The 27,607-nt window shown below is 59.9% G+C and overlaps 1 protein-coding gene across 2 annotated transcripts in view; it reads left to right on the top strand.

Moving 5' to 3' along the window:
* Positions 1 to 27,135, top strand: part of PIK3R3 (phosphoinositide-3-kinase regulatory subunit 3) — a 49,290-nt gene extending 22,155 nt beyond the window's left edge. The window contains exons 2-10 of one of the 2 annotated variants that reach the window (XM_073644047.1): positions 815 to 929; positions 1,010 to 1,108; positions 4,203 to 4,383; positions 4,474 to 4,593; positions 10,355 to 10,497; positions 10,855 to 11,031; positions 13,865 to 13,939; positions 14,017 to 14,178; positions 26,075 to 27,135. In XM_073644047.1, coding sequence (XP_073500148.1) covers positions 815 to 929; positions 1,010 to 1,108; positions 4,203 to 4,383; positions 4,474 to 4,593; positions 10,355 to 10,497; positions 10,855 to 11,031; positions 13,865 to 13,939; positions 14,017 to 14,178; positions 26,075 to 26,273 — 1,271 coding nt within the window. In that variant the 3' untranslated portion in view covers positions 26,274 to 27,135. Of the gene's footprint in view, positions 1 to 814; positions 930 to 1,009; positions 1,109 to 4,202; positions 4,384 to 4,467; positions 4,594 to 10,354; positions 10,498 to 10,854; positions 11,032 to 13,864; positions 13,940 to 14,016; positions 14,179 to 26,074 lie in introns of both variants that reach the window. The other variant, XM_073644045.1, reaches the window with a different exon arrangement.
* The last annotated feature ends 472 nt before the right edge of the window (positions 27,136 to 27,607 follow it).

The following is a 27,607-nucleotide window of genomic DNA, read 5'->3' as shown; positions in this document are numbered from 1 at the left end:
GAGCTGCGCGAGAGCGTCGCCCGGGGCCAGAGCTGCGCGAGAGCGTCGCCCGGGGCCAGAGCTGCGCGAGAGCGTCGCCCGGGGCCAGAGCTGCGCGAGAGCGTCGCCCGGGGCCAGAGCTGCGCGAGAGCGTCGCCCGGGGCCAGAGCTGCGCGAGAGCGTCGCCCGGGGCCAGAGCTGCGCGAGAGCGTCGCCCGGGGCCAGAGCTGCGCGAGAGCGTCGCCCGGGGCCAGAGCTGCGCGAGAGCGTCGCCCGGGGCCAGAGCTGCGCGAGAGCGTCGGTCGGGGCCAGAGCGGTGCGAGCGCGTCCCCCGGGGCCAGAGCTGTGCGAGCGCGTCGGCTGGGGCCAGAGCTGTGCGAGAGCGTCGGCCGGGGCCAGAGCGGTGCGAGAGCGTCGGCCGGGGCCAGAGCTGTGCGAGAGCGTCGGCCGGGGCCAGAGCTGTGCGAGAGCGTCGGCCGGGGCCAGAGCGGTGCGAGAGCGTCCCCCGGGGCCAGAGAGGTGCGAGCGCGTGGGCCAGAGCCGATCATCACACGGTCTCCGCGGATTCTGCTGTTACCCTTTTGCTCTCGCTGGTTCTGTGCATGGTCGTGGTGATTTCTGCCGATGAATTTGCCGTATGTTCGGCACTTGGAGCCTCGGTCCCTCGGCACTATGGCGGCTTTCACATGTTGCAGTTTCCTCCTCTTCCATCATGTGTGTAATAATGTGGGGATCTGTGATCTATGTGATTGCCTTCTCGCCCCCACCTTATTTTTTTTCCTTTTTTGCGATTTTATACTTCTGTGTCATCCACATATTCTGTCGGATTTTTCAGCGCTTCCCCCCAAACCCCAGAATTCAACGATTCCCGTGTGCAACAGCGTCAGTAAGGACGGCACCAGCACGAAGCCCCTTAAAGACGCAGAGTGGTACTGGGGGGACATCTCAAGGTAAAGGCTCTTGCGGCGGTTGCTGTGCCCCAACCTCGTCATGCATTGTGGGGTCTCATCTCTTTGGTCTTTGTCTTCAGGGAAGAAGTAAATGATAAGCTGCGTGATATGCCGGATGGGACGTTTTTGGTTCGCGATGCCTCCACCAAGATGCATGGAGATTACACTCTCACCCTCCGGTAGGTGGTGATGAATGGTGTCGTCTCCTGGATTGTGACGTTACCTCTGTGGGGGGAGCTATGGACACCGTCTCCTGGGTTGTGATGTAACCTCCACCAGGCGAGCTATGGACGCAGTCACCTCTGCGGGGCGAGCTTTAGATGCCATCTCATGGGTAATAAGGTTACCTTTGCGGGGCGAGCTATGGACGCCATCAACTTTGCGGGGCGAGCTTTGGACGCCGTCTCCTGGGTAGTGAGGTCATCTCTGTGGGGCGAGCTATGGACGCCGTTCTCTTGGGTGGTGAGGTCACCTGTGTGGGGCCAGTTATGGACGCTGTCTCCTGGGTAGTGAGATCACCTCTGCGGGGCGAGCTTTGGACGCCGTCTCCTGGGTAGTGAGGTCACCTCTGCGGGGTGAGCTTTGGACACCGTCATCTCTGTAGGGCGAGCTATGGACGCCGTTCTCTTGGGTGGTGAGGTCACCTGTGTGGGGCAAGCTATGGACGCTGTCTCCTGGGTAGTGAGGTCACCTCTGCGGGGCGAGCTATGGCCGCCGTCTCCTGGGTAGTGAGGTCACCTTTGCGGGGCGAGCTTTGGACGCTGTCTCCTGGGTAGTGAGGTCATCTCTGTGGGGCGAGCTATGGACGCTGTCTCCTGGGTAGTGAGGTCACCTCTGCGGGGTGAGCTTTGGACACCGTCATCTCTGTGGGGCGAGCTATGGCCGCCGTCTTCTGGGTAGTGAGGTCACCTCTGCGGGGCGAGCTATGGACGCTGTCTCCTGGGTAGTGAGGTCACCTTTGTGGGGCGAGCTATTGACGCTGTCTCCTGAGTAGTGAGGTCACCTTTGTGGTCCGAGCTATGGACGCTGTCTCCTGGGTAGTGAGGTCACCTTTGTGGGGCGAGCTATGGCCGCCGTCTCCTGGGTAGTGAGGTCACCTCTGCGGGGCGAGCTATGGACGCCGTCTCCTGGGTAGTGAGGTCACCTTTGTGGGGCGAGCTATGGCCGTCGTCTCCTGGGTAGTGAGGTCACCTCTGCGGGGCGAGCTTTGGACACCGTCATCTCTGTGGGGCGAGCTATGGCCGCCGTCTTCTGGGTAGTGAGGTCACCTCTGCGGGGCGAGCTATGGACGCTGTCTCCTGGGTAGTGAGGTCACCTTTGTGAGGCGAGCTATGGACGCTGTCTCCTGAGTAGTGAGGTCACCTTTGTGGTCCGAGCTATGGACGCTGTCTCCTGGGTAGTGAGGTCACCTTTGTGGGGCGAGCTATGGCCGCCGTCTCCTGGGTAGTGAGGTCACCTCTGCGGGGCGAGCTATGGACGCCGTCTCCTGGGTAGTGAGGTCACCTTTGTGGGGCGAGCTATGGCCGTCGTCTCCTGGGTAGTGAGGTCACCTCTGCGGGGCGAGCTTTGGACACCGTCATCTCTGTGGGGCGATCTATGGCGCCGTCTTCTGGGTAGTGAGGTCACCACTGCGGGGCAAGCTATGGACGCTGTCTCCTGGGTAGTGAGGTCACCTTTGTGGGGCGAGCTATGGACGCTGTCTCCTGAGTAGTGAGGTCACCTTTGTGGGGCGAGCTATGGACGCTGTCTCCTGGGTAGTGAGGTCACCTTTGTGGGGCGAGTTATGGCCGCCGTTTCCTGGGTAGTGAGGTCACCTCTGCGGGGCGAGCTATGGACGCTGTCTCCTGAGTAGTGAGGTCACCTTTGTGGGGCGAGCTATGGACGCTGTCTCCTGGGTAGTGAGGTCACCTTTGTGGGGCGAGCTATAGCCGCCGTCTCCTGGGTAGTGAGGTCACCTTTGTGGGGCGAGCTATGGACGCCGTCTCCTGGGTAGTGAGGTCACCTCTGCAGGGCGAGCTTTGGACGCCGTCATCTCTGTGGGGTGAGCTTTGGACGCTGTCTCCTGGGTAGTGAGGTCACCTCTGCGGGGCGAGCTTTGGACACCGTCATCTCTGTGGGGCGAGCTATGGACGCCGTTCTCTTGGGTGGTGAGGTCACCTCTGCGGGGCAAGCTTTGGACACCGTAATCTCTGTGGGGTGAGCTATGGCCGTCGTCTCCTGGGTAGTGAGGTCACCTCTGCGGGGCGAGCTTTGGACACCGTCATCTCTGCGGGGCGAGCTATGGACGCTGTCTCCTGGGTAGTGAGGTCACCTCTGCGGGGCGAGCTATGGACGCTGTCTCCTGGGTAGTGAGGTCACCTCTGCGGGGCGAGCTTTGGACACCGTCATCTCTGTGGGGCGAGCTATGGACGCCGTTCTCTTGGGTGGTGAGGTCACCTGTGTGGGGCGAGCTATGGACGCCGTCTCCTGGGTAGTGAGGTCACCTCTGCGGGGAGAGCTTTGGACACCGTCATCTCTGTGGGGCTAGCTATGGACGCCGTTCTCTTGGGTGGTGAGGTCATCTGTGTGGGGCGAGCTATGGACGCTGTCTCCTGGGTAGTGAGGTCACCTCTGCGGGGCGAGCTTTGGACACCGTCATCTCTGTGGGGCGAGCTATGGACGCCGTTTTCTTGGGTGGTGAGGTCACCTGTGTGGGGCGAGCTATGGACGCCGTCTCCTGGGTAGTGAGGTCACCTCTGTGGGGCGAGCTTTGGACACCGTCATCTCTGTGGGGCGAGCTATGGACGCCGTTTTCTTGGGTGGTGAGGTCACCTGTGTGGGGCGAGCTATGGATGCCGTCTCCTGGGTAGTGAGGTCACCTCTGCGGGGCGAGCTTTGGACACCGTCATCTCTGTGGGGCGAGCTATGGACGCCGTTCTCTTGGGTGGTGAGGTCACCTCTGCGGGGCGAGCTATGGACGCTGTCTCCTGGGTAGTGAGGTCACCTCTGCGGGGCGAGCTTTGGACACCGTCATCTCTGTGGGGTGAGCTATGGACGCCGTTCTCTTGGGTGGTGAGGTCACCTCTGCGGGGCGAGCTGTGGACGCTGTCTCCTGGGTAGTGAGGTCACCTCTGCGGGGCGAGCTTTGGACACCGTCATCTCTGTGGGGTGAGCTATGGACGCCGTTCTCTTGGGTGGTGAGGTCACCTGTGTGGGGCGAGTCACTTGGCTGTTTTTTTAGAATTAGGTGACCCCGTCCACATTTTCCCTTCTTCCTTTTTTACCTGATTATAGGAAGGGCGGAAACAACAAACTGATAAAGATTTACCACCAAGACGGGAAATACGGCTTCTCGGACCCGCTGACGTTTCCATCTGTGGTGGAGCTGATCAGTCATTACCGGCACGAGTCCCTGGCCCAGTACAACCCGAAGCTGGACGTGAAACTTCTGTACCCCGTCTCACACTACCAGCAGGTGAGCTGCTCACGGCCCCCCAGTGATGGCCCTGCCTCTGTAGCCCCCCTAGGCCCATGTACCATGGCTTTCTATTCTGCACAGGAGCAGCTTGTGAAGGAGGACAACATCGACGCTGTGGGCGAGAAGCTCCAGGAATATCATGGGCAATTTCAGGAGAAAAGTAAAGAGTACGATGGCCTGTATGAGGAGTACACTAAGACGTCTCAGGTCAGCTGCCACCTCTTAGAAATAGGAGCAGTCTCTCCAACATCGCAACGCAATGACCACCCCCAACCCATATTCAGGGGTAGTCGCTCCCAGTTATGCCCGTCCTATAGGGCAGTGACCTCTCACATGATGGCCGCCCCCTACTTATATCAGAGAGCAGCCGCTGCCGTATCATGGCCGCCCCCTGCAGCATGACAGCAGCCTCTGCTGATAGGAGGAATGGCCACTTCATTACTGTCCCCCTATCTTAGGCAGCGGCCCCACCCCTCTCCACCACCTTATATCAGGGAGCCCCCCTCATATTAGGGAGCGGCCTCTTCTCACGAGCCCCCCACCCCTATATTAGGGAGCAGCCTCTTTCTTACGAGCCCCCCACCCCTTATATTAGGGAGCGGCCTCTTTCTCACGAGCCCCCCACCCCTTATATTCGGGAGTGGCCTCTTTCTCACGAGCCCCCCACCCCTTATATTAGGGAGCAACCTCTTTCTCACGAGCCCCCCCACCCCTATATTAGGGAGCGGCCTCTTTCTCACGAGCCCCCCACCCCTTATATTAGGGAGCGGCCTCTTTCTCACGAGCCCCCCACCCCTTATATTAGGGAGCGGCCTCTTTCTCACTAGCCCCCCACCCCTTATATTAGGGAGCGGCCTCTTTCTCACGAGCCCCCCACCCCTTATATTAGGGAGCGGCCTCTTTCTCACGAGCCCCCACCCCTTATATTAGGGAGCAGCCTCTTTCTCACGAGCCCCCCCACCCCTTATATTAGGGAGCGGCCTCTTTCTCACGAGCCCCCCACCCCTTATATTAGGGAGCGGCCTCTTTCTCACGAGCCCCCCCACCCCTTATATTAGGGAGCAACCTCTTTCTCACGAGCCCCCCCACCCCTTATATTAGGGAGCGGCCTCTTTCTCACGAGCCCCCCACCCCTTATATTAGGGAGCGGCCTCTTTCTCACGAGCCCCCCCACCCCTTATATTAGGGAGCGGCCTCTTTCTCACGAGCCCCCCCACCCCTTATATTAGAGAGCAGCCTCTTTCTCACGAGCCCCCCCACCCCTTATATTAGGGAGCGGCCTCTTTCTCACGAGCCCCCCACCCCTTATATTAGGGAGCAGCCTCTTTCTCACGAGCCCCCCACCCCTTATATTAGGGAGCGGCCTCTTTCTCACGAGCCCCCCCACCCCTTATATTAGAGAGCAGCCTCTTTCTCACGAGCCCCCCCACCCCTTATATTAGGGAGCGGCCTCTTTCTCACGAGCCCCCCCACCCCTCATATTAGGGAGCAGCCTCTTTCTCACGAGCCCCCCACCCCTTATATTAGGGAGCAGCCTCTTTCTCACGAGCCCCCCACCCCTTATATTAGGGAGCGGCCTCTTTCTCACGAGCCCCCCCACCCCTTATATTAGGGAGCGGCCTCTTTCTCACGAGCCCCCCCACCCCTTATATTAGGGAGCGGCCTCTTTCTCACGAGCCCCCCCACCCCTCATATTAGGGAGCAGCCTCTTTCTCACGAGCCCCCCCACCCCTCATATTAGGGAGCAGCCTCTTTCTCACGAGCCCCCCCACCCCTCATATTAGGGAGCGGCCTCTTTCTCACGAGCCCCCCACCCCTTATATTAGGGAGCGGCCTCTTTCTCACGAGCCCCCCACCCCTTATATTAGGGAGCGGCCTCTTTCTCACGAGCCCCCCACCCCTTATATTCGGGAGCGGCCTCTTTCTCACGAGCCCCCCACCCCTTATATTAGGGAGCAGCCTCTTTCTCACGAGCCCCCCACCCCTTATATTAGGGAGCGGCCTCTTTCTCACGAGCCCCCCACCCCTTATATTAGGGAGCGGCCTCTTTCTCACGAGCCCCCCCACCCCTTATATTAGGGAGCAGCCTCTCTCACGAGCCCCCCACCCCTTATATTAGGGAGCGGCCTCTTTCTCACGAGCCCCCCCACCCCTTATATTAGGGAGCGGCCTCTTTCTCACGAGCCCCCCCACCCCTTATATTAGGGAGCAGCCTCTTTCTCACGAGCCCCCCACCCCTTATATTAGGGAGCGGCCTCTTTCTCACGAGCCCCCCCACCCCTTATATTAGGGAGCGGCCTCTTTCTCACGAGCCCCCCTCACCCCTTATATTAGGGAGCGGCCTCTTTCTCACGAGCCCCCCACCCTTATATTAGGGAGCGGCCTCTTTCTCACTAGCCCCCCCACCCCTTATATTAGAGAGCGGCCTCTTTCTCACGAGCCCCCCCACCCCTTATATTAGAGAGCGGCCTCTTCTCACGAGCCCCCCACCCCTTATATTAGGGAGCAGCCTCTTTCTCACGAGCCCCCCACCCCTTATATTAGGGAGCGGCCTCTTTCTCACGAGCCCCCCACCCCTTATATTCGGGAGCGGCCTCTTTCTCACGAGCCCCCCCACCCCTTATATTAGGGAGCGGCCTCTTTCTCACAAGCCCCCCACCCCTTATATTAGGGAGCGGCCTCTTTCTCACGAGCCCCCCACCCCTTATATTAGGGAGCGGCCTCTTTCTCACGAGCCCCCCACCCTTATATTAGGGAGCGACCTCTTTCTCACGAGCCCCCCACCCCTTATATTAGGGAGCGGCCTCTTTCTCACGAGCCCCCCCACCCCTTATATTAGGGAGCGGCCTCTTTCTCACGAGCCCCCCCCCACCCCTTATATTAGGGAGCGGCCTCTTTCTCACGAGCCCCCCCACCCCTTATATTAGGGAGCGGCCTCTTTCTCACGAGCCCCCCCACCCCTTATATTAGGGAGCGGCCTCTTTCTCACGAGCCCCCCACCCCTTATATTAGGGAGTGGCCTCTTTCTCACGAGCCCCCCACCCCTTATATTAGGGAGCGGCCTCTTTCTCACGAGCCCCCCACCCCTTATATTAGGGAGTGGCCTCTTTCTCACGAGCCCCCCCACCCCTTATATTAGGGAGCGGCCTCTTTCTCACGAGCCCCCCACCCCTTATATTAGGGAGCGGCCTCTTTCTCACGAGCCCCCCACCCCTTATATTAGGGAGCGGCCTCTTTCTCACGAGCCCCCCCCCACCCCTTATATTAGGGAGCGGCCTCTTTCTCACGAGCCCCCCCACCCCTATATTAGGGAGCGGCCTCTTTCTTACGAGCCCCCCACCCCTTATATTAGGGAGTGGCCTCTTTCTCACGAGCCCCCCACCCCTTATATTAGGGAGTGGCCTCTTTCTCACGAGCCCCCCCACCCCTTATATTAGGGAGCGGCCTCTTTCTCACGAGCCCCCCACCCCTTATATTAAGGAGCGGCCTCTTTCTCACGAGCCCCCCACCCCTTATATTAGGGAGTGGCCTCTTTCTCACGAGCCCCCCACCCCTTATATTAGGGAGCGGCCTCTTTCTCACGAGCCCCCCCACCCCTTATATTAGGGAGTGGCCTCTTTCTCACGAGCCCCCCACCCCTTATATTAGGGAGTGGCCTCTTTCTCACGAGCCCCCCACCCCTTATATTAGGGAGTGGCCTCTTTCTCACGAGCCCCCCACCCCTTATATTAGGGAGCGGCCTCTTTCTCACGAGCCCCCCCACCCCTTATATTAGGGAGCGGCCTCTTTCTCACGAGCCCCCCCCCACCCCTTATATTAGGGAGCGGCCTCTTTCTCACGAGCCCCCCACCCCTTATATTAGGGAGCGGCCTCTTTCTCACGAGCCCCCCACCCCTTATATTAGGGAGCGGCCTCTTTCTCACGAGCCCCCCACCCCTTATATTAGGGAGCGGCCTCTTTCTCACGAGCCCCCCACCCCTTATATTAAGGAGCGGCCTCTTTCTCACAAGCCCCCCACCCCTTATATTAGGGAGCGGCCTCTTTCTCACGAGCCCCCCACCCCTTATATTAGGGAGCGGCCTCTTTCTCACGAGCCCCCCACCCCTTATATTAAGGAGCGGCCTCTTTCTCACAAGCCCCCCACCCCTTATATTAGGGAGCGGCCTCTTTCTCACGAGCCCCCCACCCCTTATATTAGGGAGCGGCCTCTTTCTCACGAGCCCCCCACCCCTTATATTAAGGAGCGGCCTCTTTCTCACAAGCCCCCCACCCCTTATATTAGGGAGCGGCCTCTTTCTCACGAGCCCCCCACCCCTATATTAGGGAGCGGCCTCTTTCTCACGAGCCCCCCACCCCTTATATTAGGGAGCGGCCTCTTTCTCACGAGCCCCCCACCCCTTATATTAGGGAGCGGCCTCTTTCTCACGAGCCCCCCCACCCCTTATATTAGGGAGCGGCCTCTTTCTCACGAGCCCCCCACCCCTTATATTAGGGAGCGGCCTCTTTCTCACGAGCCCCCCACCCCTTATATTAGGGAGCGGCCTCTTTCTCACGAGCCCCCCCCCACCCCTTATATTAGGGAGCGGCCTCTTTCTCACGAGCCCCCCCACCCCTATATTAGGGAGCGGCCTCTTTCTTACGAGCCCCCCACCCCTTATATTAGGGAGTGGCCTCTTTCTCACGAGCCCCCCACCCCTTATATTAGGGAGTGGCCTCTTTCTCACGAGCCCCCCCACCCCTTATATTAGGGAGCGGCCTCTTTCTCACGAGCCCCCCCCCACCCCTTATATTAGGGAGCGGCCTCTTTCTCACGAGCCCCCCACCCCTTATATTAGGGAGCGGCCTCTTTCTCACGAGCCCCCCACCCCTTATATTAGGGAGCGGCCTCTTTCTCACGAGCCCCCCACCCCTTATATTAGGGAGCGGCCTCTTTCTCACGAGCCCCCCACCCCTTATATTAAGGAGCGGCCTCTTTCTCACAAGCCCCCCACCCCTTATATTAGGGAGCGGCCTCTTTCTCACGAGCCCCCCACCCCTTATATTAGGGAGCGGCCTCTTTCTCACGAGCCCCCCACCCCTTATATTAAGGAGCGGCCTCTTTCTCACAAGCCCCCCACCCCTTATATTAGGGAGCGGCCTCTTTCTCACGAGCCCCCCACCCCTTATATTAGGGAGCGGCCTCTTTCTCACGAGCCCCCCACCCCTTATATTAAGGAGCGGCCTCTTTCTCACAAGCCCCCCACCCCTTATATTAGGGAGCGGCCTCTTTCTCACGAGCCCCCCACCCCTATATTAGGGAGCGGCCTCTTTCTCACGAGCCCCCCACCCCTTATATTAGGGAGCGGCCTCTTTCTCACGAGCCCCCCACCCCTTATATTAGGGAGCGGCCTCTTTCTCACGAGCCCCCCCACCCCTTATATTAGGGAGCGGCCTCTTTCTCACGAGCCCCCCCACCCCTTATATTAAGGAGCGGCCTCTTTCTCACAAGCCCCCCACCCCTATATTAGGGAGCGGCCTCTTTCTCACGAGCCCCCCCACCCCTCATATTAGGAAGCGGCCTCTTTCTCACGAGCCCCCCCACCCCTCATATTAGGGAGCGGCCTCTTTCTCACGAGCCCCCCCACCCCTTATATTAGGGAGCGGCCTCTTTCTCACGAGCCCCCCCACCCCTATATTAGGGAGCGGCCTCTTTCTCACGAGCCCCCCCACCCCTCATATTAGGGAGCGGCCTCTTTCTCACGAGCCCCCCCACCCCTTATATTAGGGAGCGGCCTCTTTCTCACGAGCCCCCCCACCCCTTATATTAAGGAGCGGCCTCTTTCTCACAAGCCCCCCACCCTTATATTAGGGAGCAGGTTCTCCCCACTGTTGCGGAGGCGCTTTGGCTGTACCCGGCATTGTTTCCTGGGGCGGGGGGCTTCGGTTCGACTCGCTGGGGGTGAGTAGACGTCTCCGCTGTGTATTACAGGAGATTCAGATGAAGCGGACGGCCATTGAGGCGTTCCATGAGACCATTAAGATCTTTGAGGAGCAGTGCCATTCCCAGGAGCGGTACAATAGGGAGATGATGGAGCGTCTCCTCCACGAGGGGGGCGATACAGAGATTGAGCGGTAAGAGCGCCGCCTCCACCGTGCCGCCTCCCTCGCGCCCCCTCCGCCGCGCCCCCTCCACCTCGCCGCCTCCACCGCGCCCCCTCCACCTCGCTGCCTCCACCGCGCCCCCTCCACCTCGCCGCCTCCACCGCGCCCCCTCCACCTCGCTGCCTCCACCACGCCCCCTCCAACTCGCCGCCTCCACCTTTCCCCCTCCAACTCGCCGCCTCCACCGCGCCCCCTCCACCTCGCCGCCTCCACCTTTCCCCCTCCACCTCGCCGCCTCCACCGCGCCCCCTCCACCTCGCCCCCTCACTGCACTGCCGTCACCTACTCGGGTTTCGCTGGCGGGTGCTGATGTTTTCTCTCTTCCAGTATAACGATCAATTATGAAAAACTGAAGTCTCGATTGGGGGAAATTCACGAAAGCAAAGTGCGACTGGAGGAAGATCTGAAGAAACAAGCGCTGGACAACCGGGAAATAGACAAGAAGATGAACAGCATCAAACCCGACCTGCTGCAGCTGCGGAGAGTCCGGGACCAGCACCTGGTGTAGGTGACAGCCCTCCCGTGTGATACGCTGCACCCTCCCCTCCCCCGTGTGATGCGCTGCACCCTCCCCTCCCCCGTGTGATGCGCTGCACCCTCCCCTCCCCCGTGTGATACGCTGCACCCTCCCCTCCCCCGTGTGATGCGCTGCACCCTCCCCCGTGTGATGCGCTGCACCCTCCCCCGTGTGATGCGCTGCACCCTCCCCCGTGTGATGCGCTGCACCCTCCCCTCCCCCGTGTGATGCGCTGCACCCTCCCCTCCCCCGTGTGATGCGCTGCACCCTCCCCCGTGTGATGCGCTGCACCCTCCCCGTGTGATGCGCTGCACCCTCCCCCGTGTGATATGCTGCACCCTCCCCTCCCTCGTGTGATGCGCTGCACCCTCCCCTCCCCCCCCGTGTGATACGCTGCACCCTCCCCTCCCCCGTGTGATACTGCACCCTCCCCCGTGTGATGCGCTGCACCCTCCCCGTGTGATGCGCTGCACCCTCCCCCGTGTGATATGCTGCACCCTCCCCTCCCTCGTGTGATGCGCTGCACCCTCCCCTCCCCCCCCCCGTGTGATACGCTGCACCCTCCCCTCCCCCGTGTGATACTGCACCCTCCCCCGTGTGGTACGCTGCTCCCTCCCCTCCCCCGTGTGATACGCTGCACCCTCCCCTCCCCCTTGTGATACTGCACCCTCCCCTCCCCCGTGTGATACTGCACCCTCCCCTCCCCCGTGTGGTACGCTGCACCCTCCCCTCCCCCGTGTGATACGCTGCACCCTCCCCTCCCCCGTGTGATACGCTGCACCCTCCCCTCCCCCTTGTGATACTGCACCCTCCCCTCCCCCGTGTGATACTGCACCCTCCCCTCCCCCGTGTGGTACGCTGCACCCTCCCCTCCCCCGTGTGATACGCTGCGCCCTCCCCTCCCCCGTGTGATACGCTGCACCCTCCCCTCCCCCGTGTGATACGCTGCACCCTCCCCTCCCCCGTGTGATACTGCACCCTCCCCTCACCCTTGTGATATGCTGCACCCTCCCCTCCCCCGTGTGATACAGCGAGTATGGAAAGTATTCAGACCCCTTTACATTTTTCACTCTTTGTTTAATTGCAGCCATTTGGTAAATTCTATAAAGTTCATTTTTTCTCCTTACAGTCCACTCTGCGCCCCATCTTCACTGAAAAAAAAAACAGAAATGTAGAAATTTTTGCAAGTTTATTAAAAAAGAAAAACTGAAATCTCACCTGGTCATAAGTATTCAGACCCTTTGCTCAGTATTGAGTAGAAGCACCTTTTGAGCTAGTACAGCCATGAGTCTTCTTGGGAATGATGCAACAAGTTTTTCACCCCTGGATTTTGGGATCCTCGGCCATTCTTCCTGGCAGATCCTCTCCAGTTCCGTCAGGTTGGATGGTGAACGTTGGTGGACGGCCATTTTCAGGTCTCTCCAGAGATGCTCAATTGGGTTTAGGTCAGGGCTCTGGCTGGGCCAGTCAAGAATGGTCACAGAGTTGTTCTGAAGCCACTCCTTTGTTATTTTAGCTGTGTGCTTAGGGTCATTGTTGGAAGGTGAACCTTCGGCCAAGTCTTAGGTCCAGAGCACTCTGGAAGAGGTTTTCATCCAGGATATCTCTGCACTTGGCCGCATTCATGTTTCCTTCAATTGTAACCAGTTGCCCTGTCCCTGCAGCTGAAAAACACCCCCATAGCATGATGCTGCCACCACCATGTTTCACTGTTGGGATTGTATTGGACAGATGATGAGCAGTGCCTGGTTTTCTCCACACATACCGCTTAGAATTATCACCAAAAAGTTCTATCTTCGTCTCATCAGACCAGAGAATCTTATTTCTCATAGTCTGGGAGTCCTTCATGTGTTTTTGATCAAACTCTATGCGGGCTTTCATATGTCTTGCACTGAGGAGAGGCTTCCGTCGGGCCACTCTGCCATAAATGCCCAACTGGTGGAGGGCTGCAGTGATAGTTGACTTTGTGGAATTTTCTCCCATCTCCCTACTGCATCTCTGGAGCTCAGCCACAGTGATCTTGGGGATCTTCTTTACCTCTCTCACCAAGGCTCTTCTCCCACGATTGCTCAGTTTGGCTGGACGGCCAGGTCTAGGAAGACTTCTGGTGGTCCCAAACTTCTTCCATTTAAGGATTATGGAGGCCACTGTGCTCTTAGGAGCCTTGAGTAATGCAGAAATTCTTTTGTAACCTTGGCCAGATCTGTGCCTTGTCACAATTCTGTCTCTGAGCTCCTTGGGCAGTTCCTTTGAGCTCATGATTCTCATTTGGTCTGACATGCACTGTGAGCTGTGAGGTCTTATATAGACAGGTGTGTGCCTTTCCAAATCAAGTCCTATCAGTTTAATTACACACAGCTGGACTCCAATGAAGGAGTAGAACCATCTCAAGGAGGATCACAAGGAAATGGACAGCACGTGACTTAAATATGAGTGTCTGAGCAAAGGGGCTGAATACTTATGACCATGGGATATTTCAGTTTTTCTTTTTTAATAAATTTGCAAAAATTTCTACATTTCTGTTTTTTTCAGTCCAGATGGGAACAGAGTGTAATGTAAGGAGAAAAACAATGAACTTTATAGAATTTACCAAACGGCTGCAATGAAACAAAGAGTGAAAAATGTAAAGGGGTCTGAATACTTTCCGTACCCACTGTACACGGCGCCCTCCCCTCCCCCGTGTGATACACGGTGCCCTCCCCTCCCCGTGTGATACATGGCGCCCTCCCCTCCCGTGTGATACATGGCGCCCTCCCCCGTCTGTAGCTCCGCCCTTTGTGGGGTGACTCGCCCGCACTGACGCTCTCTCCTTCCCGGCAGATGGCTCAGTCACAGAGGAGTGCGGCAGAAGCGCATTAATGACTGGCTGGGAATCCAGAGCGAGAATCCTGATGTGTGAGTAGTCGCTGCAGTGCTGCCCCCGCTGCCTGTGCGTATGTATTCACGCCCCTCACCGTCTCCTCTCTCCGCAGCCTGTGCGAGGAGGACGACGAGCTGCCCCACTTTGATGAGAAGACTTGGTTTGTTGGGGACGTAAACCGTATCCAAGCGGAAGAACTTCTCCAGGGAAAGCCGGCGGGCGCCTTCCTGATCCGGGAGAGCAGCCGGAGGGGCTGTTACGCCTGCTCGGTGGTGTGAGTGCGCCTTCTTCTCCGCCCCCGCATCTATGATGGCAGTCAGAGCCGCTCTTAACCCCTTCAGGACATGCCGCGTGCATTCATGTCGTGTCCCTGACGTTAATGCGGGATAACACACCGCTGCTTTCTCTGAACATGTTGACTGATTTAATGCTAAGGATAGGTGACCAATGTCTGACCGGTTGGGGTGCGGCGCCTCCACCGATCAGCTGCTCTGCCGGCAGGAACTGCTCGATTGCGGAGCTGCTCCGTCTTCTGGCCAGGTACTGCGCATTGATTTGAATAGTAGGTAGATGTGCAGTACCCTGCTGTGGCCACTACCGGAAGATGGAGCAGCTCCGCAATGAAGCAGTTCCTGCCGGCAGAGCAGCTGATCGGTGGAGGCGCCGCACCCCGACCGGTCAGACATTGGTCACCTATCCTTAGCAGAGGTCATCAATGAAAAAGTAGTGGACTACCTAAAAACTATACATGTTCGGTATCTGCGAACTCGTACCGACCTGGAGAATGGTAATGGCCGGTCATTTCTACCGTATAGTGAGCATGGAAAATAAACCCAAGAAACCGTTCTGGAATTGCTCCTTTTGCAATTTCTCCACACTTGGATTTTTTTCCGGTTTCCAGTACATAATGTGGTAGAATGAATGGCGTCATTCAAAACTACAAATCGTCCCTCAAAAACAAGCCTCATATGTCCATAGGGGCGGAAAAATAAAAAAGCTATGGCTCTTGGGAGAAGGGGAGGGAAAAATGGAATATTGCCATGTCATAAAGGGGTTAATTGGCTCTGGGGGTCTGTCTGCAGATATGTCTGACATTTGGGGTCAGTCCATGCATTACATTTTATTAGTTCATTTTATTGTACATCTGACTAGACTGCAGTATCTTCAGAGCTGCGCTCAGTAGTGTGTAAGGAGGTATGGCGCCTTCCCGTGCCGCTGCTGCGCTAATGCTTGTCTCTTGCCATCTAGGGCAGAGGGCGCCGTCCCGTGCCGCGGCCGCTCTAATGCTTGTCTCTTGTCATCTAGGGCGGAGTGCGCCTTCCCGTGCCGCAGCTGCGCTAATGCTTGTCTCTTGTCATCTAGGGCAGAGGGCGCCTTCCCGTGCCGCTGCCGCTCTAATGCTTGTCTCTTGTCATCTAGGGCAGAGGGCGCCTTTCCGTGCCGCTGCTGCGCTAATGCTTGTCTCTTGTCATCTAGGGCAGAGTGCGCCTTCCCGTGCCGCGGCCGCTCTAATGCTTGTCTCTTGTCATCTAGGGCGGAGTGCGCCTTCCCGTGCCGCAGCTGCGCTAATGCTTGTCTCTTGTCATCTAGGGCAGAGGGCGCCTTCCCGTGCCGCTGCCGCTCTAATGCTTGTCTCTTGTCATCTAGGGCAGAGGGCGCCTTCCCGTGCCGCTGCTGCGCTAATGCTTGTCTCTTGTCATCTAGGCCAGAGGGCGCCTTCCCGTGCCGCAGCTGCGCTAATGCTTGTCTCTTGTCATTTAGGGCAGAGGGCGCCTTCCCGTGCCGCAGCTGCGCTAATGCTTGTCTCTTGTCATCTAGGGCAGAGGGCGCCTTCCCGTGCCGCGGCTGCGCTAATGCTTGTCTCTTGCCATCTAGGGCAGAGTGCGCCTTCCCGTGCCGCTGCTGCGCTAATGCTTGTCTCTTGTCATCTAGGGCAGAGGGCGCCTTCCCGTGCCGCAGCTGCGCTAATGCTTGTCTCTTGTCATCTAGGGCAGAGGGCGCCTTCCCGTGCCGCAGCTGCGCTAATGCTTGTCTCTTGTCATCTAGGGCAGAGTGCGCCTTCCCGTGCCGCTGCCGCGCTAATGCTTGTCTCTTGCCATCTATGGCAGAGGGTGCCTTCCCGTGCCGCTGCCGCGCTAATGCTTGTCTCTTGCCATCTATGGCAGAGGGCGCCTTCCCGTGCCGCGGCCATGCTAATGCTTGTCTCTTGCCATCTATGGCAGAGGGCGCCTTCCCGTGCCGCTGCCGCGCTAATGCTTGTCTCTTGCCATCTATAGCAGAGTGCGCCTTCCCGTGCCGCGGCCGCGCTAATGCTTGTCTCTTGCCATCTATGGCAGAGGGCACCTTCCCGTGCCGCGGCCGCGCTAATGCTTGTCTCTTGCCATCTAGGGCGGAGGGCACCTTCCCGTGCCGCAGCCGCGCTAATGCTTGTCTCTTGCCATCTAGGGCGGAGGGCGCCTTCCCGTGCCGCTGCCGCGCTAATGCTTGTCTCTTGTCATCTAGGGCGGAGGGCGCCTTCCCGTGCCGCGGCCGCTCTAATGCTTGTCTCTTGTCATCTAGGGCAGAGGGCGCCTTCCCGTGCCACGGCCGCGCTAATGCTTGTCTCTTGTCATCTAGGGTAGAGGGCGCCTTCCCGTGCCGCGGACGCTCTAATACTTGTCTCTTGTCATCTAGGGCGGAGGTCGCCTTCCCGTGCCGCGGCTGCGCTAATACTTGTCTCTTGTCATCTAGGGCGGAGGGCGCCTTCCCGTGCCGCGGCCGCGCTAATGCTTGTCTCTTGCCATCTAGGGCGGAGGGCGCCTTCCCGTGCCGCAGCTGCGCTAATGCTTGTCTCTTGTCATCCAGGGCAGAGGGCGCCTTCCCGTGCCGCGGCCACGCTAATGCTTGTCTCTTGTCATCTAGGGCAGAGTGCGCCTTCCCGTGCCGCAGCTGCGCTAATGCTTGTCTCTTGTCATCTAGGGCAGAGGGCGCCTTCCCGTGCCGCGGCTGCGCTAATGCTTGTCTCTTGTCATCTAGGGCAGAGGGCGCCTTCCCGTACTGCGGCCGCGCCAATGCTTGTCTCTTGTCATCTAGGGCAGAGGGCGCCTTCCCGTGCCGTGGCCGCGCTAATGCTTGTCTCTTGTCATCTAGGGCAGAGGGCGCCTTCCCGTGCCACGGCCGCGCTAATGCTTGTCATCTAGGGCAGAGGGCGCCTTCCCGTGCCGCGGCCACGCTAATGCTTGTCTCTTGTCATCTAGGGCGGAGGGCGCCTTCCCGTGCCGCGGCTGCGCTAATGCTTGTCTCTTGTCATCCAGGGCAGAGTGCGTCTTCCCGTGCCACGGCCGCGCTAATGCTGGTCTCTTGCCATCTATGGCAGAGGGCGCCTTCCCGTGCCGCGGCCGCTCTAATGCTTGTCTCTTGTCATCTAGGGCAGAGTGCTCCTTCCCGTGCCACGGCCGCGCTAATGCTTGTCTCTTGTCATCTAGGGCAGAGGGCGCCTTCCTGTGCTGCGGCCGCGCTAATGCTTGTCTCTTGCCATCTATGGCAGAGGGCGCCTTCCCGTGCCGCGGCCGCGCTAATGCTTGTCTCTTGTCATCTAGGGCAGAGTGCGCCTTCCCGTGCCGCGGTCGCGCTAATGCTTGTCTCTTGTCATCTAGGGCAGAGGGCGCCTTCCCGTGCCGCGGCTGCACTAATACTTGTCTCTTGTCATCTAGGGCAGAGTGCGCCTTCCCGTGCCGCGGCCGCGCTAATGCTTGTCTCTTGTCATCTAGGGCAGAGTGCGCCTTCCCGTGCCGCAGCTGCGCTAATGCTTGTCTCTTGTCATCTAGGGCGGAGGGCGCCTTCCCGTGCCGCGGCCACGCTAATTCTTGTCATCTAGGGCAGAGTGCGCCTTCCCTTGCCGCAGCTGCGCTAATGCTTGTCTCTTGTCATCTAGGGCAGAGTGCGCCTTCCCGTGCCGCTGCTGCGCTAATGCTTGTCTCTTGTCATCTAGGGCGGAGGGCGCCTTCCCGTGCCGCGGCCACGCTAATTCTTGTCATCTAGGGCAGAGTGCGCCTTCCCTTGCCGCAGCTGCGCTAATGCTTGTCTCTTGTCATCTAGGGCAGAGTGCGCCTTCCCGTGCCGCAGCTGCGCTAATCCTTGTCTCTTGTCATCTAGGGCAGAGTGCGCCTTCCCGTGCCGCGGCCGCGCTAATGCTTGTCTCTTGTCATCTAGGGCAGAGTGCGCCTTCCCGTGCCACGGCCGCGCCCGCGGCCGCGCTAATGCTTGTCTCTTGTCATCTAGGGCAGAGTGCGCCTTCCCGTGCCACGGCCGCGCTAATGCTTGTCTCTTGTCATCTAGGGCAGAGGGCGCCTTCCCGTGCCGCGGCCGCTCTAATGCTTGTCTCTTGTCATCTAGGGCAGAGGGCGCCTTCCCGTGCCGCGGCTGCGCTAATGCTTGTCTCTTGTCATCTAGGGCAGAGTGCGCCTTCCCGTGCCGCGGCCGCGCTAATGCTTGTCATCTACGGCAGAGGGCACCTTCCCGTGGCACGGCCGCGCTAATGCTTGTCTCTTATCATCTAGAGCAGAGTGCGCCTTCCCGTGCCGCTGCCACGCTAATGCTTGTCTCTTGTCATCTAGGGCAGAGTGCGCCTTCCCGTGCCGCGGTCGCGCTAATGCTTGTCTCTTGTCATCTAGGGCAGAGTGCGCCTTCCCGTGCCGCGGCTGCGCTAATGCTTGTCTCTTGCCATCTACGGCAGAGGGCGCCTTCCCGTGCCGCTGCCGCGCTAATGCTTGTCTCTTGTCATCTAGGGCAGAGGGCGCCTTCCCGTGCCACGGCCGCGCTAATGCTTGTCATCTAGGGCAGAGGGCGCCTTCCCGTGCCGCGGCCACGCTAATGCTTGTCTCTTGTCATCTAGGGCAGAGTGCGCCTTCCCGTGCCACGGCCGCGCTAATGCTTGTCTCTTGCCATCTATGGCAGAGGGCGCCTACCCGTGCCGCGGCCACGCTAATGCTTGTCTCTTGCCATCTATGGCAGAGTGCTCCTTCCCGTGCCGCGGCCGCGCTAATGCTTGTCTCTTGTCATCTAGGGCAGAGTGCGCCTTCCCGTGCCGCAGCTGCGCTAATGCTTGTCTCTTGTCATCTAGGGCGGAGGGCGCCTTCCCGTGCCGCGGCCACGCTAATTCTTGTCATCTAGGGCAGAGTGCGCCTTCCCTTGCCGCAGCTGCGCTAATGCTTGTCTCTTGTCATCTAGGGCAGAGTGCGCCTTCCCGTGCCGTAGCTGCGCTAATCCTTGTCTCTTGTCATCTAGGGCAGAGGGCGCCTTCCCGTGCCGCGGCCGCGCTAATGCTTGTCTCTTGTCATCTAGGGCAGAGTGCGCCTTCCCGTGCCGCGGCCGCGCTAATGCTTGTCTCTTGTCATCTAGGGCAGAGTGCGCCTTCCCGTGCCACGGCCGCGCTAATGCTTGTCTCTTGTCATCTAGGGCAGAGTGCGCCTTCCCGTGCCGCGGCCGCTCTAATGCTTGTCTCTTGTCATCTAGGGCAGAGGGCGCCTTCCCGTGCCGCGGCCTCTCTAATGCTTGTCTCTTGTCATCTAGGGCAGAGGGCGCCTTCCCGTGCCGCGGCTGCGCTAATGCTTGTCTCTTGTCATCTAGGGCAGAGTGCGCCTTCCCGTGCCGCGGCCGCGCTAATGCTTGTCTCTTGCCATCTATGGCAGAGTGCTCCTTCCCGTGCCGCGGCCGCGCTAATGCTTGTCTCTTGTCATCTAGGGCACAGTGCGCCTTCCCGTGCCGCGGCTGCGCTAATGCTTGTCTCTTGTCATCTAGGGCAGAGTGCGCCTTCCCGTGCCGCAGCTGCGCTAATCCTTGTCTCTTGTCATCTAGGGCAGAGTGCGCCTTCCCGTGCCGCAGCTGCGCTAATGCTTGTCTCTTGTCATCTAGGGCAGAGGGCGCCTTCCCGTGCCGCGGCCGCGCTAATGCTTGTCTCTTGCCATCTATGGCAGAGGGCGCCTTCCCGTGCCGCAGCTGCGCTAATGCTTGTCTCTTGTCATCTAGGGCAGAGGGCGCCTTCCCGTGCCGTGGCCGCGCTAATGCTTGTCTCTTGTCATCTAGGGCAGAGGGCGCCTTCCCGTGCCGCGGCCACGCTAATGCTTGTCTCTTGTCACCTAGGGCGGAGGGCGCCTTCCCGTGCCGCGGCTGCGATAATGCTTGTCTCTTGTCATCTAGGGCAGAGTGCGCCTTCCCGTGCCGCTGCCGCGCTAATGCTTGTCTCTTGCCATCTATGGCAGAGGGTGCCTTCCCGTGCCGCTGCCGCGCTAATGCTTGTCTCTTGCCATCTATGGCAGAGGGCGCCTTCCCGTGCCGCGGCCATGCTAATGCTTGTCTCTTGCCATCTATGGCAGAGGGCGCCTTCCCGTGCCGCTGCCGCGCTAATGCTTGTCTCTTGCCATCTATAGCAGAGTGCGCCTTCCCGTGCCGCGGCCGCGCTAATGCTTGTCTCTTGCCATCTATGGCAGAGGGCACCTTCCCGTGCCGCGGCCGCGCTAATGCTTGTCTCTTGCCATCTAGGGCGGAGGGCACCTTCCCGTGCCGCAGCCGCGCTAATGCTTGTCTCTTGCCATCTAGGGCGGAGGGCGCCTTCCCGTGCCGCTGCCGCGCTAATGCTTGTCTCTTGTCATCTAGGGCGGAGGGCGCCTTCCCGTGCCGCGGCCGCTCTAATGCTTGTCTCTTGTCATCTAGGGCAGAGGGCGCCTTCCCGTGCCACGGCCGCGCTAATGCTTGTCTCTTGTCATCTAGGGCAGAGGGCGCCTTCCCGTGCCGCGGACGCTCTAATACTTGTCTCTTGTCATCTAGGGCGGAGGTCGCCTTCCCGTGCCGCGGCTGCGCTAATACTTGTCTCTTGTCATCTAGGGCGGAGGGCGCCTTCCCGTGCCGCGGCCGCGCTAATGCTTGTCTCTTGCCATCTAGGGCGGAGGGCGCCTTCCCGTGCCGCAGCTGCGCTAATGCTTGTCTCTTGTCATCCAGGGCAGAGGGCGCCTTCCCGTGCCGCGGCCACGCTAATGCTTGTCTCTTGTCATCTAGGGCAGAGTGCGCCTTCCCGTGCCGCAGCTGCGCTAATGCTTGTCTCTTGTCATCTAGGGCAGAGGGCGCCTTCCCGTGCCGCGGCTGCGCTAATGCTTGTCTCTTGTCATCTAGGGCAGAGGGCGCCTTCCCGTACTGCGGCCGCGCCAATGCTTGTCTCTTGTCATCTAGGGCAGAGGGCGCCTTCCCGTGCCGTGGCCGCGCTAATGCTTGTCTCTTGTCATCTAGGGCAGAGGGCGCCTTCCCGTGCCACGGCCGCGCTAATGCTTGTCATCTAGGGCAGAGGGCGCCTTCCCGTGCCGCGGCCACGCTAATGCTTGTCTCTTGTCATCTAGGGCGGAGGGCGCCTTCCCGTGCCGCGGCTGCGCTAATGCTTGTCTCTTGTCATCCAGGGCAGAGTGCGTCTTCCCGTGCCACGGCCGCGCTAATGCTGGTCTCTTGCCATCTATGGCAGAGGGCGCCTTCCCGTGCCGCGGCCGCTCTAATGCTTGTCTCTTGTCATCTAGGGCAGAGTGCTCCTTCCCGTGCCACGGCCGCGCTAATGCTTGTCTCTTGTCATCTAGGGCAGAGGGCGCCTTCCTGTGCTGCGGCCGCGCTAATGCTTGTCTCTTGCCATCTATGGCAGAGGGCGCCTTCCCGTGCCGCGGCCGCGCTAATGCTTGTCTCTTGTCATCTAGGGCAGAGTGCGCCTTCCCGTGCCGCGGTCGCGCTAATGCTTGTCTCTTGTCATCTAGGGCAGAGGGCGCCTTCCCGTGCCGCGGCTGCACTAATACTTGTCTCTTGTCATCTAGGGCGGAGGGCGCCTTCCCGTGCCGCGGCCGCGCTAATGCTTGTCTCTTGTCATCTAGGGCAGAGTGCGCCTTCCCGTGCCGCGGCCGCGCTAATGCTTGTCTCTTGTCATCTAGGGCAGAGTGCGCCTTCCCGTGCCGCAGCTGCGCTAATGCTTGTCTCTTGTCATCTAGGGCGGAGGGCGCCTTCCCGTGCCGCGGCCACGCTAATTCTTGTCATCTAGGGCAGAGTGCGCCTTCCCTTGCCGCAGCTGCGCTAATGCTTGTCTCTTGTCATCTAGGGCAGAGTGCGCCTTCCCGTGCCGCTGCTGCGCTAATGCTTGTCTCTTGTCATCTAGGGCGGAGGGCGCCTTCCCGTGCCGCGGCCACGCTAATTCTTGTCATCTAGGGCAGAGTGCGCCTTCCCTTGCCGCAGCTGCGCTAATGCTTGTCTCTTGTCATCTAGGGCAGAGTGCGCCTTCCCGTGCCGCAGCTGCGCTAATCCTTGTCTCTTGTCATCTAGGGCAGAGTGCGCCTTCCCGTGCCGCGGCCGCGCTAATGCTTGTCTCTTGTCATCTAGGGCAGAGTGCGCCTTCCCGTGCCACGGCCGCGCTAATGCTTGTCTCTTGTCATCTAGGGCAGAGTGCGCCTTCCCGTGCCACGGCCGCGCTAATGCTTGTCTCTTGTCATCTAGGGCAGAGGGCGCCTTCCCGTGCCGCGGCCGCTCTAATGCTTGTCTCTTGTCATCTAGGGCAGAGGGCGCCTTCCCGTGCCGCGGCTGCGCTAATGCTTGTCTCTTGTCATCTAGGGCAGAGTGCGCCTTCCCGTGCCGCGGCCGCGCTAATGCTTGTCTCTTGTCATCTAGGGCAGAGTGCGCCTTCCCGTGCCGCGGCCGCGCTAATGCTTGTCATCTAGGGCAGAGGGCACCTTCCCGTGGCACGGCCGCGCTAATGCTTGTCTCTTATCATCTAGAGCAGAGTGCGCCTTCCCGTGCCGCTGCCACGCTAATGCTTGTCTCTTGTCATCTAGGGCAGAGTGCGCCTTCCCGTGCCGCGGTCGCGCTAATGCTTGTCTCTTGTCATCTAGGGCAGAGTGCGCCTTCCCGTGCCGCGGCTGCGCTAATGCTTGTCTCTTGTCATCTAGGGCAGAGGGCGCCTTCCCGTGCCACGGCCGCGCTAATGCTTGTCATCTAGGGCAGAGGGCGCCTTCCCGTGCCGCGGCCACGCTAATGCTTGTCTCTTGTCATCTAGGGCAGAGTGCGCCTTCCCGTGCCACGGCCGCGCTAATGCTTGTCTCTTGCCATCTATGGCAGAGGGCGCCTACCCGTGCCGCGGCCACGCTAATGCTTGTCTCTTGCCATCTATGGCAGAGTGCTCCTTCCCGTGCCGCGGCCGCGCTAATGCTTGTCTCTTGTCATCTAGGGCAGAGTGCGCCTTCCCGTGCCGCAGCTGCGCTAATGCTTGTCTCTTGTCATCTAGGGCGGAGGGCGCCTTCCCGTGCCGCGGCCACGCTAATTCTTGTCATCTAGGGCAGAGTGCGCCTTCCCTTGCCGCAGCTGCGCTAATGCTTGTCTCTTGTCATCTAGGGCAGAGTGCGCCTTACCGTGCCGTAGCTGCGCTAATCCTTGTCTCTTGTCATCTAGGGCAGAGGGCGCCTTCCCGTGCCGCGGCCGCGCTAATGCTTGTCTCTTGTCATCTAGGGCAGAGTGCGCCTTCCCGTGCCGCGGCCGTGCTAATGCTTGTCTCTTGTCATCTAGGGCAGAGTGCGCCTTCCCGTGCCACGGCCGCGCTAATGCTTGTCTCTTGTCATCTAGGGCAGAGTGCGCCTTCCCGTGCCGCGGCCGCTCTAATGCTTGTCTCTTGTCATCTAGGGCAGAGGGCGCCTTCCCGTGCCGCGGCCTCTCTAATGCTTGTCTCTTGTCATCTAGGGCAGAGGGCGCCTTCCCGTGCCGCGGCTGCGCTAATGCTTGTCTCTTGTCATCTAGGGCAGAGTGCGCCTTCCCGTGCCGCGGCCGCGCTAATGCTTGTCTCTTGCCATCTATGGCAGAGTGCTCCTTCCCGTGCCGCGGCCGCGCTAATGCTTGTCTCTTGTCATCTAGGGCAGAGTGCGCCTTCCCGTGCCGCGGCTGCGCTAATGCTTGTCTCTTGTCATCTAGGGCAGAGTGCGCCTTCCCGTGCCGCAGCTGCGCTAATCCTTGTCTCTTGTCATCTAGGGCAGAGTGCGCCTTCCCGTGCCGCAGCTGCGCTAATGCTTGTCTCTTGTCATCTAGGGCAGAGGGCGCCTTCCCGTGCCGCGGCCGCGCTAATGCTTGTCTCTTGTCATCTAGGGCAGAGTGCGCCTTCCCGTGCCGCAGCTGCGCTAATGCTTGTCTCTTGTCATCTAGGGCAGAGGGCTCCTTCCCGTGCCGCGGCCGTTCTAATGCTTGTCTCTTGTCATCTAGGGCAGAGGGCGCCTTCCCTTGCCGCGGGCGCGCTAATGCTTGTCTCTTGTCATCTAGGGCAGAGTGCGCCTTCCCGTGCCGCGGCCGCGCTAATGCTTGTCTCTTGTCATCTAGGGCAGAGGGCGCTTTCCCGTGCCACGGCCGCGCTAATGCTTGTCTCTTGTCATCTAGGGCGGAGGGCGCCTTCCCGTGCCGCTGCCACGCTAATGCTTGTCTCTTGTCATCTATGGCGGAGGGCGCCTTCCCGTGCCGCGGCCACGCTAATGCTTGTCTCTTGTCATCTAGGGCAGAGGGCGCCTTCCCGTGCCACGGCCGCGCTAATGCTTGTCATCTAGGGCAGAGGGCGCCTTCCAGTGCCGCGGCCACGCTAATGCTTGTCTCTTGTCATCTAGGGCAGAGTGCGCCTTCCCGTGCCACGGCCGCGCTAATGCTTGTCTCTTGTCATCTAGGGCGGAGGGCCCCTTCCCGTGCCGCGGCTGCGCTAATGCTTGTCTCTTGTCATCTAGGGCAGAGGGCGCCTTCCCGTGCCGCTGCCGCTCTAATGCTTGTCTCTTGTCATCTAGGGCAGAGGGCACCTTCCCGTGCCGCGGCCGCGCTAATGCTCGTCTCTTGTCATCTAGGGCGGAGGGCGCCTTCCCATGCCACGGCCGCGCTAATGCTTGTCTCTTGTCATCTAGGGCGGAGGGCACCTTCCCGTGCCGCGGCCGCGCTAATGCTTGTCTCTTGTCATCTAGGGCAGAGTGCGTCTTCCCGTGCCGCGGCCTCTCTAATGCTTGTCTCTTGTCATCTAGGGCGGAGGGCGCCTTCCCGTGCCACTGCCGCGCTAATGCTTGTCTCTTGTCATCTAGGGCGGAGTGCGCCTTCCCGTGCCACGGCCGCGCTAATGCTTGTCTCTTGTCATCTAGGGCAGAGGGCGCCTTCCCGTGCCACGGCCGCGCTAATGCTTGTCTCTTGTCATCTAGGGCAGAGGGCACCTTCCCGTGCCACTGCCGCGCTAATGCTTGTCTCTTGTCATCTAGGGCAGAGGGCGCCTTCCCGTGCCGCAGCTGGACTAATGCTTGTCTCTTGTCATCTAGGGCAGAGGGCGCCTTCCCGTGCCGAGGCTGCGCTAATGCTTGTCTCTTGTCATCTAGGGCGGAGTCCGCCTTCCCGTGCCGCAGCTGCGCTAATGCTTGTCTCTTGTCATCTAGGGCGGAGTGCGCCATCCCGTGCCGCGGCCGCGCTAATGCTGGTCTCTTGTCATCTAGGGCAGAGGGCGCCTTCCCGTGCCGCGGTCGCGCTAATGCTTGTCTCTTGTCATCTAGGGCAGAGTGCGCCTTCCCGTGCCACGGCCGCGCTAATACTTGTCTCTTGTCATCTAGGGCAGAGGGCGCCTTCCCGTGCCACGGCCGCGCTTATACTTGTCTCTTGTCATCTAGGGCGGAGGGCGCCTTCCCGTGCCGCGGTCGCGCTAATGCTTGTCTCTTGTCATCAAGGGCAGAGGGCGCCTTCCCGTGCCGAGGCTGCGCTAATGCTTGTCTCTTGTCATCTAGGGCACAGTGCGCCTTCACGTGCCGCGGCCGCGCTAATGCTTGTCTCTTATCATCTAGGGCAGAGGGCGCCTTTCCGTGCCGCGGCCGCGCTAATGCTTGTCTCTTGTCATCTAGGGCGGAGGGCGCCTTCCTGTGCCGCGGCCGCGCTAATGCTTGTCTCTTATCATCTAGGGCAGAGGGCGCCTTCCCGTGCCGCGGCCGCGCTAATGCTTGTCTCTTATCATCTAGGGCAGAGGGCGCCTTCCCGTGCCGCGGCCGCGCTAATGCTTGTCTCTTGTCATCTACGGCAGAGGGCGCCTTCCCGTGCCGCGGCCGCACTAATCCTTGTCTCTTGTCATCTAGGGCGGAGGGCGCCTTCCCGTGCCGCGGCCGCACTAATCCTTGTCTCTTGTCATCTAGGGCGGAGGGTGGCGTGAAGCACTGCGTTATCTACGGCACGGCTCGGGGCTTCGGCTTTGCGGAGCCGTACAACCTGTACAGCTCACTGAAGGAGTTGGTGCTTCATTACCAGCACACGTCGCTCATCCAACACAACTACTCCCTGAACGTCCGGCTGGCCCACCCCGTCTACGCACATGTGTCACCGCTGTGCAGATAAGGCCTGCGGGGGGCGCACGCCGGCGGCTCCGGACCTTTTCTACACTTTTTACAACGAGGGCATTCTTTCTACTTAGACTGCTTGTTTTGCACAAGAAGGGAATTTGTGAATGTGAAATGATGGGCGACGCACGCTGCGAGAGGGCAACGCAGATCCGACCAGAGGAGAAGCGGCAGTGTCTCGGGACGGCGCAGGTCACCACCAACCACTGACCGGCTGCTCCACCTCACTACTGGAAAGGGCAAAGGATTCTCCAGATTCACTTATTCCTTATGGAGTCATGAACTTAGAACTTCGCTTTATTTTTCCAACAGTTGACAAAGTTTTGGCTTCCACGGCGCGAACTCTTCATGTGTGGAGACCGCGATCATTTCACCAATTTCAGCCACCAAGACTTTGTTCGTTGCTGGATCGAGCACTAAGGAGAATCCGAGCGGCGACTGCACAGCTTTCTACACCAAAACTTGAAGAAAAAAAAAGACAGGTGTGAAGGAAGACCCTGACATGGCGCTGTGGTTTATGTATGTGGTGCTGCGGTGGCCGAGCATATGACGCCAGGACCCTTCGCCGGGAAGTTTCCTTTTGTTTTGTTTGCAGAGTTTGTTACAATGACGGCTTCACTTTGGGCTGGACGTGATCCGGTGCCGGTGCCGCAGTCTTCTAGATGGCTGGTGATGCCATTCCTCCTCTGTGGAGCGGGCGAGTAATGTGGGCGTCAGACCGCCGGCTGGAGGGCGTGCTTCTGAAGGCTCTTCTTCTGGATTCTGTCCCGTCACCCCTGCCGCAAACCCTGTGTGAGAAGACCTCATATAGCTGCTGTCACCGTCCGTATGAGGACATCACTGAGCCGTAAATTGGGTGGGAGGGGAGAACACGTCCCAGCAGTAATGTGGGAGCACTGTAGAGTCCCATGTAATCACTGCTGTGCAGGGGGCTGGCAGCGTCTCCAGCCTTGTAATGACTGCTGTGCAGGGGGCTGGCAGTTTCTCCAGCCTTGTAATGACTGCTGTGCAGGGAGCAGGCAGCGGCTCCAGCCTTGTAGTGACTGCTGTGCAGGGGGCTGGCAGCGGCTCCAGCCTTGTAGTGACTGCTGTGCAGGGGGCAGGCAGCGGCTCCAGCCTTGTAATGACTGCTGTGCAGGGGGCAGGCAGCGGCTCCAGCCTTGTAGTGACTGCTGTGCAGGGGGCTGGCAGCGGCTCCAGCCTTGTAGTGACTGCTGTGCAGGGGGCTGGCAGCGGCTCCAGCCTTGTAGTGACTGCTGTGCAGGGGGCTGGCAGCGGCTCCAGCCTTGTAGTGACTGCTGTGCAGGGGGCTGGCAGCGGCTCCAACCTTGT

This window comes from Phyllobates terribilis, unplaced genomic scaffold (genome assembly GCF_046119375.1).
Source record: "Phyllobates terribilis strain yellow unplaced genomic scaffold, ASM4611937v1 Scaffold_8__6_contigs__length_399053987, whole genome shotgun sequence".
NCBI classification, from domain to species: domain Eukaryota; kingdom Metazoa; phylum Chordata; class Amphibia; order Anura; family Dendrobatidae; genus Phyllobates; species Phyllobates terribilis.
The sequence above is the reverse complement of the archived record's forward strand: the minus strand, read 5'-3'. Positions and strand labels throughout refer to the sequence as shown.